At 31.5% G+C, this 16721-nt stretch overlaps 1 protein-coding gene across 1 annotated transcript; it reads right to left on the bottom strand.

Moving 5' to 3' along the window:
* Nucleotides 1–10216: 10216 nt before the first annotated feature.
* Nucleotides 10217–16137, bottom strand: LOC115975902 (probable metal-nicotianamine transporter YSL7). The gene is made up of 6 exons (XM_031096942.1): nt 15685–16137; nt 13517–13680; nt 12522–12619; nt 12286–12420; nt 11744–11933; nt 10217–11485 (listed from the first exon to the last, which is right to left on the bottom strand). Exons 1-6 carry the CDS (start codon nt 16073–16075, stop codon nt 10376–10378), a joined length of 2088 nt encoding a protein of 695 aa, XP_030952802.1. The 5' UTR covers nt 16076–16137; the 3' UTR covers nt 10217–10375.
* Nucleotides 16138–16721: the final 584 nt, after the last annotated feature.

Raw genomic sequence — 16721 nt, 5'->3', positions numbered from 1 at the left:
GACATTCGTGCCTAAAAATTTCTTTGGTGCTAGTTTTTTCCATGGCCTAAGGTGACGAAAGGAAGTTTTGTCACCAATTGTAATATCTTTAGTGACAAAAATATGATTTCATCAACATTTTTATGTATTTTTTAATATTTGGTGACAGATTTTTTATTTCCTCACTGAATGTTGTTGTTTGGTGACTAAATATTTTTTCCTCAATAGATTTCATCACCATAGGCCAAGTTTGTTGTAGTGGGTGTTGGTCAAGCTAAGTTGCACGGATACAGGCACAATACATAGCACGACACGATACATAGTACAACGACATGGTATTTCTTGAAAAACTAGGATACCACATGTCTAGGATACAACAATTAATTGATTAATGTTTATTTTTAGGTATATATAGGTATGTATGTATGTATGTATCATAATTGGACATAAGTTATGTTTATTTTGAATTTAAGCATTAAACATTTAAATCTTCTAACCATATAAAAAGAGTGTCTATCTACAGTAACTTTTTGGTTTAGACAATCTGGTGGGCAAAACTCATTGTTTCATCACTTTGTTTTATTTGGGCTTAAAAGAAAAACACATAACCCACACCTATTTTGGTTCACCAAACATCCAAAACTCAATGTTTTTGTGTGGGAAAGAAGAGCAAGTCCAATGCGGGCCAAGAGCAAAGAAATATCTTCATCTTCTGATAGACTCAACAGAGAGATAAACTTGAGCTTAGTAAGTGTGTGGTGTCGGTGTAATCCGTACAGATTTGGTGAGATAAGGCTTAGAGACAAAGGGCTATAGGTTTTTAGGGGGGAGAGGATTGTGTGGTTTAAAGGATGGGAATAGACTTTGGTGGAGATTGTGGGTGGGTGTGGGTTTCTTGGAAGTTGAGAGAGAGAAGAGAAGACCAGATAGAAATTTTTGCTGGTTTGTGGTTCGGCATTCTCAACTCATCATAATACAGGCATCTCTCTCTCTCTGTCTCTCTCTCTTTAAAGTTCTCTTCTCTATGGGTTGATTGATTTGTCATTCTTTTTAGTTTCATTGCTTCAATTTCTATCAAATATTTGATGAAGAAATATAGAGTGGTTGTTGAAGTTTTATTTTTATACATGCATGTTATTAAAGTCAAGTTTGTTTTTTGATAGTATTTGCTTTGGAATTTGGGATGTAGAGCAACCAGATTGGGATGAGTGACCAATGGCATATATTCATGATACTTTGCTTTCCCCTTCTTCTATCAATTTGAAGCTTGCAACATATTAATTTATTTTTTTAACAATATTTTAGAAAAAAATTAATGAGCTTTGGTATTCTATATTTTTCTTTGGTTTAATTGTTTTCAAACTAGTGAATTTTTAAAACAGATAACAAATATTTTTTATTGTCATTTCATATATTTTTTATTATTTGGTATGACAGCTAGCTAAAGGATCTCAGTCTAATTGGAGTTTAGCCTATTGAATTAGGAAATTTTGCTCATTTGTGAGAAAAGTAATAGAAATATGCATGTTTACTCAATTATAGTAGTCATTTAACCTCATCATGTTATTATTTTGCTGAATTGTTCTTAGAGATTATTGATTTTTGATAGTTGTTAAGGAGTAGTCCATACAAATTCCATTGTTTGAGTCTACGAAAATTATCTATACATATGATTTGTGTATGACAGTTTTCTGCTGTGTGTAAGTTCTAAAAATAGCTTTCTAAAACTGTTATTGTATTGTTGGTGTTAACTGTATAATGTGTGGGATTCGTCCTTGTTATGACCTTGATTTCCAAACTTTGGTTGTATGTATATTTCTTGGTTTGTTTTAAATGCAAGTATTCGAATTCATAAATTTTTTTTTTTTTAAATGTCAAACTAGTAGCATTCTTTGTGAAATGCTCTTGCTTAATACTTATCATTTTGGTCAAGATCCATATCATTCTTATTAAATATTGTACTATTAACTATAGTTGATGCATTATTTTTCTTATTTCCATTCTTAACTTAATAGGATGAGTACATTATATAATTATATTAAAGACATTACTCCAAAAACTAGAAATTAGAATGTGAAGACTGTTGTCGTTGAGAAGACAATAACACGTACATCACAACAAAACCCAACCAAATATACGAGGCTCATATTGGTTGATAGTCAAGTAAATTAACAATCTACTCTTTCAATTTTATGTGATAGTGCTTGTAATGTAGATGCTCATTTTTACCCTTTCACATATCTAACAATTCTACTTAGGGCAATAAAGTACACGCTACTATCTTTAATCAATGTGAGATTGTCATGATCAACCATATGTTACACATATAACAAGGACATATTACATCCATAATGTGATCGTCAAAGCAATCAAACTAGAGCATCGAATTGTTGATAATGTTTACTAGTGAACAATCAATCCAACTACGTTGATTGAAGAAGTATCAAATGATGATTCACCAGTCCCTACACCTTCCTTTATCTTTGTTCCTTTTACCGAGTTCCATAAACATATGGATTACTTTGCACTTGTCGGTGAGAATTGGAATATTAATTTACTTATCAAAAAAATGAAATGCAATATTAATTCTCATACCTCTTATAGTCTAATTTTAACCAACAATGATATGACATTTATTTATTTTTAGATGTCATTGTTGTTACAATTGATGTGTGCTTGGCTCGACAACTTCAAACTAGAAATGGCCCATCGATGATCCAAGAAGTCATTCTAATTGACCAGTTACAAAATTTAATAATTTTTTTTTCTATCTTTTCCCACAACAGATTTCTTTCAGATTCGGTTCTTTATACCTAGCCAATCTAAAATTGACTATTATTGTTATTAATAAAAGACAGGTATAAACCAGCACTTTTGAACTCTTCTTTCACATAATAACAAGCAATGATTATAAATTTTGACTGCTATCAGTTGGTTTATACATTATAGGCTGTTGAAACCAATAATTTTGACTTTGTGGGATTAGTTTGTTACCAACAAATCGGTTGCCCTTGCACGAATGTTCACTACTAGACCCCTATTATTATGGCAACAAGATTAAAAGTTATTTTGTATAATGGTAAAGTCTTTGAAAAAAAAAGGCTTAGTAATTGCTAATTACCCTAACATTTTTATCTATCATAGGTTTATCTCTCTCAACAAGATCATCAAGTTCCTTCGTCATTGATCCACGCATTCCCGAAGCAATTGTATTATGAACTTGGTACAATATGCATCTTTTTAAAATTCTTTGCTACTTCATATGAATGATTAATATCCACTTTTTTAAAGCATTCATCAAAATGACTTCAATTCAATTTATAAATGCATTAGTCTTAACAGAGTTTAGGACTCGTGTGCATCAATAATCTACAAAAATAAATAGATTCCTTTATTTCCTTTTTATTTTTTAAGCACTATACACAACTAAACACCTTGTGTATATCACACTTTTAAAAATCCCATACTAATTAATTGAAAATCATCATCTAATTATGTTATATTCTAGTTGTACTTTATTTACATTTACTCACACATACAAGGCTATCTTTAGTCATTCTTGATTATATAATGTTATTCTGACTTTACGTGACAATATATATACTATTGTATTTTTACATTTGCAGTATCTTTTAATTTTTGATAGGACTACTGAAAAAGAAAAGCAGCTAAATGAAATAATCACTGAAAAGCACTATCTCACAGCTTCATCAAGCTCCCTGGCACCAATAATAGAAAATATTATTGAGATTTGTTTAATAGCAACTTTGGTTCAAATGGTAATGTCTTGTTTGGCCTATTATTGTAGTTTCTTTCATCTGGATTAAAAAAAAAAAATCATCAACTAAATAACAGAAATGTGTAACAAACAATTGATGCAGTGACCCAATTTTTGGATAAATGCAACAATATGCATTACAAAGTTGGACCAAAATTTTTGGTACATGGCTTGTAGGAAGTGTCACAAAGAAACTGGTGTGGACTACAATGAAGAATTTTCATACTTATATTGCAAGGAAAAAGCTATTAAAAATCCACAATATGTACACTACTAAAAACCCCTTGTAATACTAATGGTATGGATAAAAAAAAAATTTCCTTATATAAGTTGATCATTCTATCTAATTGATTATTAATTTTGTTGTCCAACTTCAGATGTCGAGTTGAAGTTAAGTTGGATGATATGTACAACTAGACATTTCATGGCAACTCTATTTGGAGATGTTGCAGAAATTTTTTTTATCGTGCTTAGCAATTAAGCTAATGATGAAGACTATAGAGGTATTAAAAAATCATAACTAATCTTTAAATAAATAGTTTATTCACTTTCACAACCAAACATGACAAAATCTAAAAGCTAAATTTTCTACTTTTTATAACAAAATATAAGAAACTTCATATTTTTTATGTATGACTTAAGCTTTTGGCACTTTATGAGAATAATAAGTTTTATGGACTAAGGGAATGATATGTGATTTGGCCTTTTGGGTTTGTGTCAAATTAAAGAGTTTTTTTTTTTTTTTTTTTTTTTTGTGGGGGGGTGGGTGTGGTGGGGGGAGGGGGTTTATAGATTGGAGGAGTTTTTTGGAGAGTTGGGATTTTGGTCTCTTTGGAGGTTTTTGTGGTTCTCTAGATGTAAATTTAGAATCTTGCAGCTTTTTTATTGGTATTTGGTGGTGTATGATAAAATTTAGAGTACGGTGGAAAATAAATAACATAAACATACCTCTAGCTATAGTTGTTTAAGTGTTTAGAGAAAAACAAGATTCACTATATGATAGTGTATATAAAAAGTGTCTTCTAGTCTATGACCTTTACCCCACATATTTCTTTTTGATGGAGACAAGCTATATATATAGGCTAGACTAGGGACTCTTTTAAATTAAGATTTGTTCCATAACCCTCCTTCTATCAAGGAGTTTAAAACTTATAACTTCAAGGTTTTTATTAACCAAATGAATTATACTAATTGAGAGTAACTTAGAAATTGTTATTCACCATAACATTTTTCACAAATAAAACCCTTAAGACATGAGTTTTCATTTATCATTTAAATGTGGGCCATATAAAATTTTCTTAAAATCTGACATTCTCCCACTTGGCCCACTTGACATTTAAATTACTTGATAAATGATATTAACTTTAACATGGCCATGATATTACTCATGTCTTCCATGTATTATAATGTATGGTAATCCTTGCATAAGTATTTTATGAGCCATTAATTCTTTATGAATGGACTACCTATTAGCCATTCCGGTCCTCTTTTATACATCCCCACGGATATATCATCCTTGTATAACTCTACAGATATATCTAACTTAATACATATATATTATGTGCACAAAATAAAAATAATTTATTTTATTCTCCAAAACTAACCAAATATGTCTCCAAAACATAAAATAATTAAAGAGAAATTAAACACCAAATGAGCTAACAAGTTCTATATGTCCAAAAGACTTTTATACTGCTTTGTCGGCAAACCTTTAGTTATGAAATTAATATATATTAGCTCAATAATTTTAACTTAATGGATACTTTTAGTTTCTTAAAATTCTTTCTTAGACTAAATTACTTTATGTCGATATGTTTATTTTGGCTTTCATAATCATTGTCCTTAGAGAAGAAAATTATAACCAAGTTATCTTTATAAAATCTTTAAATATCTTATCATAAAATTGACAACCTTAAGAGGTCCATAATGCTTGTCTTATAGCTTCATAGCAAATAGGATATCTTACATGACAAAATCAAATCACTACTTCCAAGTACTGTGTCATTCATATTTAGGCGTAAAAACAATACATTTACTCTTACTGATCTTAAGATATATACACTGATTAACAATGTGCCCACTAAAACCAAATGGCACAACAAAATTGGTGAACCTTTATATACCATTAGTGGGATGCCTATATGCCTAACTTTTGCAAAGTATAACTTTTATTGGGAGTCAAACCTTAATTGATCTTGTAAATTAATATTAATAGCTTTCACAAAACCTTTAGCTTTATAGGAATAAATTCCCAAGTTCTTACTCTTGAGCAATTAGATCACTCTTAGCCTCGTAATTAGTTTGTCATTTGACATATTTTATTCAATGAGATGGGTGATTCATACACATGAGTACCAAAACTTAGATCCATGGATTCCAAAAAAATAAAAAACTTTAATGCTATGAAACTTAAACTTTAATTCTAAATTAACCAATGTCAATTTAGTAGTAAATTCAACCTTCCTATAGGCAGAGGCGCATCATGCATGGATTTACTATAAAACTTTATTCATAAAACTAGTAAATATAAACACTAAAAATCAAATTTTCTATACCTATGGGCCTAGGAAAAATCTCATCTTAATGCTACATTCACCATCTTAGTCCAATTAAATCATAAAAATAATAACGTCCCTATGGGGCCAAGTCATTATCTTCATGAATTAATTACCACTTAGATGACTTTATTCCTAACGAAGTCTTGTAGAAATTTCTTCATGTGATTATCATCATGGCTTAAGATGCTATGGCCACTCCTAAGTCATTTTGTTATTCACCACCTCAAATAGCATCATAAAGATCAACCAAATCTAATATTGATCATGACAGTATGCACTCAAAAATGATGAAATAATATTTCAATACATGATAATTGCAAAGAAACCTAAAATGCACTTAAATAAATTACTCACTTGAATGATCCAAATCTCATATGTAACAATAAACTTTATGAAATAGTTGCAAACTTACATTTATCCCCATAATTTATTGTAAAATGTTATGGTTTTCAAAACATAAGGATAATTTGTGTTATCATGCCAAATATAGTGGACCACAAAAATAGTCTCTAAAGCAATTTACAATTGAAAATTGTACAAATTATTGAGGCATGTTTGTCATATGAGCCATCATACTGTCACAAATTATTTTCCAAATAATCAAGATTTTATATCTAGGAAACAAACATGAATACTTGGATGAGCACTTGGCGAATATCAAAAATTCAAAATCAAAATCAAATTTATGAAAACTATAAGTGCCTTGGCATGTATTTTAGTCAAATTACCCACTAGTCCACATTAGCATATTGTCAAATACTATATTTGGACAATTTAAGATTAGAGAAAATAAAGTCCTACAACATGTCTACCTTTGAACCTATCTAGTTCTATATAAATAATAATCCTATGAATTTCAAATTGATACTTCTAATCTCAAAACTCAATATTAATTCGTTACACATATACCAATAAAGATGCAAAACAAAACTTGTTCTCTAGGATTTAGAGTACACATGCTCTATATTTGCATTGAGCACAACTTAAATTTCATCCCAAAATTAAATTAGTGTATACAAACTTTTACCATACAAATATGTGGCAATTGGAAATAATAGAAATTTCACTAATTAAAATCACTAAACAACATAGCATGAAGGATGGCTCTGATACCAAATGTAAGGTAAAATTTAGAGTTGTAGCAGAAAATAAATAACATAAACATACCTCCAGTTATAGTTGTTTAAGTGTTTAGAGAAAAATGACATTCACCATATGATAGTGTATATAAAAAGTATCTTCAAGTCTATGGCCTTTACCTCACATATTTCTTTTTGATGGAGACAGGTTATATATATATAGGCTAGACTATGGATCATTGTAAATTAAGATTTATTCCATAACCCTCCTTCCATCAAAAAGTTTAAAACTTGCAACTTGAAGGTTTTTATTAACCAAAGAGGTTATACCAATTGAGAGTTACTTAGAAATTGTTATTCACCATAATATCTTTCACAAATAAAATTCTAAAGACATGAGTTTTCATTTATCATTTAAATGTGGGCCATATAAAATTTTCTTAAAATCTTACAGGTGGATGATAATGTTTTGAACTCTTAGTTATTATTGACACTGTAGAGTTGAAAATTTTAGTTTCCATTAAGATATGTGAATAATGCCCATGTGTATTGAGTACTTTTTTGGTTATAGGATGGAATCAAAAATATTGAAAGCTTTGCCATGCTCTCCTCTAAATAGAAGTTTCTCATTCAATTGAGAGTAGTAAAGTTGGACATCCCTACAGAATCGTGCTATAAGTTCAACATCGTTGCCATTCATGATCTGCCTCAAGAAAATCCATGAAAATGAAGTTTAAAGCTCTATATAATGCAAGACATGTCCTTTTGGAACTGTGTTGAAAAAAATAAGCACATACAAAAGACAAATAGATACATTATTCCTATATAATGTATCACTTTGTCTTTTTATATAACTAAATGAAGTGGCCAAAACATAACCTCATTTTTGTTAATCCATGTGTCTATTATTAGAATCAACATTTTGGGGTTCTTTTTGCACATCATATATACTTTTGATATGGTGCTTTTCAAAGCACGTGTATATATTTGAAGTATGTTAATATATAATGTTGTGATGTATTATGTTAGCTACTATAATCTTTGTATTTCTTTCAAATGTGATCACTTTAATGTCTCTTTTGATGGTAAAATACATAAATACTTTAAAAATCATTTGATTTATATTTTGCATTCATGTTAAAAATATAATCTAAATTTAAACTTAATCGCTATGGTTTTTTTTTTTTTTTTTTTTTACTAAAGCCAGCATGTGTCTTGCATGTGCAGCCCTATCTAGTATTTATATACAAAGTACAAACCAAAAAAAAGTCACAAACTATTGAACTAAGACCCACACCTACTGAATTAATATCAAATAATATTATAATACATTGATCAATACGGCAAAGTAATAAGTTAATGCAACTGGAAATAATATTATAGTACAATAAATTTATGTGAATAAACTAGAGTGGCCATACTTTGTTATGGAATAATATTATAACACAATAAAGCTTACATCGATCGTTATGTCCGCTAGACCGGCTGCCACCAAAGGACCGCAATGGCAGAGATCGACAGTGGCAAAGACTAGCTAGAGGTGACCGGTGGCTAATGGTGTCAAAGACTGGCAGTCATCAGTTGGCATCCGTATGTTGTCGCCGACCAGTAACCAATGGTAACATTCAAAAAACAAAAACAAAGTTATGCAACAAAATTGTTATCCAAGTGAGGATACTTATGACCTGTTTGATTTGAGCAAAAAATGGATGTATTTTGTATTCATTTTCAGTTTTTATGGAACTCATCACTAAAAAACTTGTTTGGTTTTGTATTTGTATTTAGTTTGCATTTTTAATATCCAAAAAATAGGATTTGAATAGAAAAACTAAATCCAACTTTTTGGTATTTTCATTTTTTTGAAAATAAATATAGTGTCATTTTCGTAAAAAAATCAAATCTATGGGTCTCACTGTTACTTACTTGTCACATCAAAGAACACACACACTCTCTCTCTCTCTCTCTCTCTCTCTCTTTGTTGGTGGTTATTAGAAAAAAAAAAAAGGTGTAAAGGGAAAGACAAAACAAAAAATGATGACAAACAAAAAAATAGATGGAAACAAAAAATGAATACAAAATTTGAGTATAGAAAATGAGTACATAAAATGAAAATAGAAAATGAATAGAATCTCATTACAAACCAAACTTGCCCTTAGATTTGCTACATTTTCCATTAAATACAAGAATAAGATAGGGGAGAGGGGGAAAAAAGAAAACAAAATTGAAATGAATTCTAAAATAAATTATCATTTTTTTAAAAATAGATGATGTAATTAATAGCATTTTCCATCCATTGAACCCATTTAAGAAAAATTAATTGGGCAATTTCCCTCACCCAAGAATGCAAACAAACCAAACTGTGATGAACAGTGTGAACTCAATTTCTTATTGGAATGCACCAATTACTATTAATAAGTCTTCAAGTGTTATTTGGATTCAAGTCGGATGATAAGTATATATAAAAAAATAAAATAGTAATACTTACTAAATGCTTTTTATTTTTATGTCTAGCATTTCTAAAATAAAAATCACCTTTATAATGTGAGCCAGATCTAAATGTTGGTTAGGTAAGCGTCCTATAGTAGTAGACCATTCCCATAGGGGTGGTAAAATGAGGGCTCCAATTGGTTGAAAAAAAACTCGCAGCCCCTTGGGGTTATCCCGCACTTGGAAGAAGTAGAAAAATGAATAAATACAGTGATAATTTGATTCTTTGTCGCTGTAGTAAATAGGATAAGAGAGAAAATAGAATTTGTTTCTTGGTCTTTACAAAAAAAAAAAAAAAAGTTTTGTTATTTATTTTCATGGGTGAACGGCGGGAATTGAAAACGCACATGGTGGATTCACAATGGACAAACAGTTGTTTTAGCTTTAAGGTCTATAACTGCAATTTACCAAACACCTTCAAATTTTCAGTAATAGATCTTTTTGGCAAAGCTCTACACAATAGCTCTATTTTCGACAATAATCCAGACTGGCCCTTAAGACGCTAAGAAACCATCCACCTTTACATTTGTTCCTCTCGATAAGAATTTCATGCAAATGGGTGGATTGACACCTGCCAAAGCGAGTATTGAACTTGGTAGAGTCCAAATCCCGTCACCACAAATCAACCCAGATGCTACAGCAGGTCCAAACGCATCAGCCTTAGCCTTGTTTAACTTCCCCCACACATACAGTATAAAGCTCCCTACACACATATCAATGGCAAAGTAAGATCCAAGATAAAAGGGTATTGCCATTGCCATAGGAAGTGGAATATAACTAGCCCTTTTCTTTCCCACTGCATCTCTAATACCGTTAATGACTACGGCTGCAATGAAGAACACGTAGCAAAGTGTGAGGCAGTGCTTTGGCAAAGCCGAGAACCCCTGAACACCCAATATCGACATGTTACGGTAAACAAGAGCATAAGGTGCAGGGTATTCTGAATCTGGAGTTCCAAGACCATTAAAAGCCTTGTAGAAGAGCCAGAAAACACAAGGAGAAATAACGCAACCCATTGCTGTTCCAATAATTTGACTCACAAACATGGACCTTGGTGAAGCCAATGTCATGTAACCTGTCTTAAAGTCTTGCATTAAGTCAGATGCTGTGGACACAATGTTCATCATGACCCCACATGCTGCTAGACCTGCGAGAACTCCACCTTGAGAAGCACCTGCCCATGCACCAATCGTGAAGATAGCTAGCTTTCCATATGTGGATGCTAGGGACCAGTCTGTCAGCCCACAACCATAAGCATTGCAAAAGGCTAATGGTGGTGCTATGATGTAAATAACAACAATGTAGTACCATTTGAGCTGATGAAATATATGGGGAAGTGTTGCAGCAGATATAATTGCTATAGTCACATAACCAGCTATGGCAAGCCATAATGGAATCTGGTCCTTGAGAAATAGTTGGGTCCGAATTTGGTCATCATAAGACTGTGACGGAGTATTCTGAGGGGAGGAGTTACCTGCTACAGGGATAACTACACCTGAGTCTTTCTTACTTAGTTGTTTATACAAACCCAATAGAGTTCGACTAAGGACTTTAAGGAAATTGTACAGGCCATCACCAAGGATCATGGCTATAGCTATGAAGACCTACAACAAAGAGGAAAGAAGCAGAAGCTCATAAAGCCTTCTTAATGCCAGCAATTAATACCATAGGCTTTTTATAATGAGTCTAAAGAAACAACAAATTTCATAACATTTTCCCAACTGTTGAGGTGGGAGATTGGATTGGTGTAAAATAAACGTGATGCTAGTGAAAGTGACGTTACATCTTAGCAATTCAACAAGTTATGTATGTTGTGTCTTAGCATTATTGTACTTATTAACATGGAAATTAAGATGAGTTACCTTGTAACCTTGCAGGCCATGTAGGCTACTTGGGCTGAGATCTGCAGAGTACCAAGAGCCCTTTTTGTTATCTATGAGAGGCCACATGATACCCCATGAAAGAATTGCTCCAACAAGTAGAGATATGTTAATTAGATATGGACAGATCATTCCAACGCCAACATAAGTAGCTGAGAAATCAAAGTAGAACCTGGGTTTCCACAAAAACTCAAAATTAAAATAAAGATAAACGACTAGAGTTGAGAGGAACACCAAATGCCCTTATCATTTATTTGACACCATTTTGACCACCAAGCTTAAACAAAGATAAGAACCAAATGAATTACCCAATAAACATAGCTAATTGTTTATTGATAGTTTGATACGTGTTGTTGGGTATCGAATTTCTTCTTCACATGAGAAGCATGAATAGAATCAACATTAGTATCATTGTACCATCCAATTAAAACAATTGCAACTCAATACTCATTCTCTAGAATTCCTCAGCATATGAATTATAAAAATGTATACTTGAATACAAGTACTAAAGGAGAGTTACATACTTGTTCTCATAGGCTTTGAGACCAAAAGTAGGGAAGCTTACAAATCCACAGTCATCACCTGCAGTGAAGAACCATTGGAAGAAACCCCAAAGAAAGCTAAAGGAGAAGAACTTGCCCAATGCTCTCACTTGTTTTCTATAATGAAATAATGGTAAAAAATTGTTATCACCAAGTTAATGTGTTTATGAAATAAATTACAAAGGAAAGTGTTTTGATGAGGAGTGTCATGGCCTCACTTTGCTAGCTTGGCACCCTGAGGCGTGTGAAAGCTGTTGATAAGATGGGCAGTTGCAGTGCCACTTGGATATGTCAATTTGAAGTCTATGATCATAATCTGTGCCATATTGTACATTAGATATATTCAAAAAGTATAGAGGATATAAAAAGTTAGAAGTTGGAAAGGAAACCGGATTCAATCATAATGTCATTTTATATTACACAAGTTCATGGACATATGCATGGCAAAAGTCAACCCCAACTACTATATATATATATGTATATATATATATATATATATATATATAATAAATGCCTTACTTTCATGGATTTGACTTCAGAGAGATGAGATAAATCATAAATGAAAAGTATGATCAAGCGATGGAGGATAATTCTTATGTATGAACTTTTGTTACTTCTCTTTGCAATAAAAATGTCAACCTCATATATTGATTGACAAACCCGTGATTTTTTATATTAGTAAGTTAAAACACGCATTCAATGAGTTTTGATCCAGGACCTCAACCTTTATCCCATTATAAAAGGAGAAGGAAGTTTCAACTATACTATAACTCATGGTGATTGACATACTCATGGTTATATAACATATTTGCAAAATAATCTCCCAAATTTATGGGTTCTTTCTCCCATCTCCGAAGATTTTGAATTCCTATATGTCGTAGGCCAAAGCACTCTATGCTATTTTTACTCTTCCATAAACTGAACCCCCAAAAAAATCCAATGCTAGTTTTGCTAAGACCATTGAAAAAGGTTTTTAAGCCCAAAAAAAAACCCTAATTCCTCTTAAAAACACTTTCACCTTTGAATCAACCCCAATGTGTAATTCATGGAGGAATACAGAGAGATAGAAAGGCATGTTGCGGATTTAAATATGTATGAACTTATAGTAGTAGAAACTAACAGAAAAGTATGCCAACAAGTCAAGCAGTTGTTGAGATATGTATTGGTCAAGAAATGGCTCTTGACTAGTAGTACTGGGTTCTTTGTATGTTACCTTTCGAAGAGGCACCACCGAGAAGAGGCCAAGAAAGCTAACAACAAAAATAAACCCAATTATCCATCCTAATGCTGGGTTCTTAATATCTTTTGCACTGGTAGCTTCTGAAGATTGTTTAGCAACAACTTCACTCATTCCGAAGAGGTAACTACCGAAGCCGCCTGCTCATTCAAACTCAACAAAAGATAGTTTAGCAAGATATGACCTGGTAAAAAGATTGTATGGTTCTCATATGAATGCAATTTAAATTTTGAGTATGATTGACACAAACTTAAGGATTCTATCCATTACAAGATATTCAAAATCCTCCATGTAGGCTACTACAAATCTTGAATGTTGCATACAATCATATCTTAATTATTTAGAAGATTCATCATCCCCCTAACATATCTCTCTCTCCAGTAGGAAATCTGACGAAAATAGCATATCTGCTTCACCTGATGTTATAGTCCTTTGAACTGAATCCAAATATATGTTAGGGAGATTAAACTCTCTTTGAAACAAACTAATCAATGAAAATGCCTTTCGATATTTGCCAAAGATGGCCAGTTAGTAATCCAAAGTCTAGCACTCGTGTAAGGAAAATAAGTACCTTTTTTATGGTGTTAAAGTAGAACTAAATGAAATTACAATGCTCATCATCATCAATCTTCATAATATTAAGACTAAAAATTAAAGTTGAATAAAAGTATATTTGTACTTTAAAAAATAATAAGATAAATATAAATTAAAAATAATTTATAACAGACGAGGCATTTAATGGGAAGCAATTGTTAGATGTTAATTTGAGTGGTCAAGTGTAATTTACCAAAACAAACCAAAATATTTAACTTATTCAAAGTTTATAATAGTAATATGATCATTTCCATTCCTCCCCTTCCCTCCCCGCCCCCACAAACATCCAAACAATTTTTAAAAAATATAATAATCTTTAATAATTACTATACCCTCTTTATTCTAATTTTCATTATTTTTTATCTATTTTTTTTATACAAAATAAAATTTTACTCTAACTTAATCTAAGCTTTACACATTTTATTTATTTATTATCTATTAATAAATAACAATGTAATTCTCTCCTATCTTAGAATAGATGCAGCCATATCACACGGTGAGAGGATCGGATACCATTGAATTGTTTATCCCTTCATCCCTTTCGTAAGCCATTAAAGTTCACATATTTTTGGTTAGTTTGGTTTCATATTCATAGCTTTCTTTACTTTACGGAACTACTTTCCCCCCATATCTAAAAAAAGGCACTTCTCTTTCCCACTTCTATCCATTATTGTCTGACAATATTTCTGATTCTAAAAAGTAGAGGCTGTGGAGGGACCACAGGAAAAGAATACGGGTAGGAGTAGTAGTATTTATTATGCGAGTAAAATATCCACAAGAAACACCGCCTAACTGAACTAATTAAATTTAGGTCTTTGATCAAACGTGAGTACAATTGTGAATTGAACCAACCAACTAGCGACCCACAATTGTGGAATATTAACTCACGTCATAAGGGTCACGTGGTCCAAGGATCATGGTCCAATTAAATCACAATTTTTCTCATAATTCTTTAACATCCATGCTAAATTATGATTACCATTTTTCAATTGTAGTACTTTTATTTATTTTGTAAATTATATATCAAGTTTCAACTCTGTACCCCTGAACATAATATTCATATTCTCACCCCCAAAAAATCGGAAACCACCGTTAAAAGCCTTAAAGGGCCGAGTTCCAAGAAATGAAATCCCAGTTCCAGTAGCTTCAACAAACTTTAAAAACTTTAAAAAAAAAAATGTTTACCAAAAAAAAAACTTTAAAAACCAACGCCAAAGCATGATATGATATCATTCAAATTACAATAGTAATAAAAACAATCATGTTTACGTATTGAGAGCGTTGTAATTCAGTGGTTTTCTATAATCTGTTTTCTATAAGAAGAATTATGGTAAATAATACTATATTCAAAAGAAAATATATTTGTTTGAGCATAAAGAAATCTGACTTTGTGGATTAGGATTTAGGATAGGTTTCAAAAATATTTTTTGACAACATGAAATGAAAAACCACACACATATATATATTTCAGATCAAACATTAATATTAATGAAAAGCAATTATATATATATATATATATATATATGTATTGTAAAGAGAGAAGCCCATACCGCTAAAAGCAATGCCAGAAGAGGCGACAACGCAGGTCTGAATAACAGTGTTCTCTTGCCTTGTAAAGGGCTGCTTTAACATCCCAGATTTCTGAACCAACTTGGTCCAAGTCTTGATGAAGAAGAACCCCAAAAGCCCAGCAGACACGTTGAGGGACGGTATAATCCCAGTGGTCAGGTTCAGCTTCATCACTATGAAGGTGAACAGAATAGACAACACGAAGCTCACCACCAAGGCTCTTATAGTCACCTGCTTTTGCCATGGAGGCACCTCTTTGCTAGCGAAGATTTGCTCTATGGACAATGACTCCTTGGCTGCTGCTTCTTCTGGATCATCCTCCTTTCTCCTGTTCATCTCCTCCTCCTCCTCGTTCTTCTCTGTTAGACCCATTTTGCGGATCTTCGGTTGGAATGATTATTCTCAATCTCTTTGTAGCGTGTGTGAGATATCATTTATTAGTATGGTGCCTAGCAGTCTATTATTGAGTGAGTACGTGTACACTCTTACTCATCACAAAGTTAAAAAATATATATAAAAAAAAAAGTAATAATAGTAAATTAAAAATATAAAAAAGAAAAAAGTTAACATAGGCAAGGTTCAAGAAATATTTTTTTAATTTCTTTTGAAAAAAATTATTAAAAAAACGGATTATTTTCAAGATATTTTATATTTCTTAAAAATATTATGATAATAGGTGAGCCTTTGTTAATGAATCAATTTAAAAAAGTTTTGATACAATTTTTATAAAATATAAAATTTTTTCAAAAAATTCAGTTTTTTTTTTTATAAAAAAATTAAAATTTTTTTTTATACCAATACACTTAAAATATCTATTAACTATTTCTTTCATAAAAATGCTATTAAAATTTTGTTAAAAATAATCCTTTAATAGATATACTAAAAATATTAACCGGACAAAAAAAATTATGAGTGGGAAAATTGTGATCAATAATAGCCTACAGGTCGGTTGTCTTATGAATGTATTTTTGGAAATAAGTGCAGCAATTGGCTAATTGCTGCCAATGTATTACTGCCA

This window comes from Quercus lobata, chromosome 2 (assembly GCF_001633185.2).
Source record: "Quercus lobata isolate SW786 chromosome 2, ValleyOak3.0 Primary Assembly, whole genome shotgun sequence".
Classification (NCBI taxonomy): Eukaryota; Viridiplantae; Streptophyta; class Magnoliopsida; order Fagales; family Fagaceae; genus Quercus; species Quercus lobata.
This window is presented reverse-complemented; position numbering and strand designations above follow the sequence as displayed.

Coding starts and splice junctions, on each gene's coding strand:
- LOC115975902 (XM_031096942.1), bottom strand. CDS start 16,075: ATGGGTCTAACAGAGAAGAACGAGGAGGAGGAGGAGATGAACAGGAGA. Junction 13,681..15,684: donor TTCTGGCATTGCTTTTAGCG/GTATGGGCTTCT, acceptor TTGAATGAGCAG/GCGGCTTCGGTAGTTACCTC. Junction 12,620..13,516: donor CGGTGGTGCCTCTTCGAAAG/GTAACATACAAA, acceptor AATATGGCACAG/ATTATGATCATAGACTTCAA.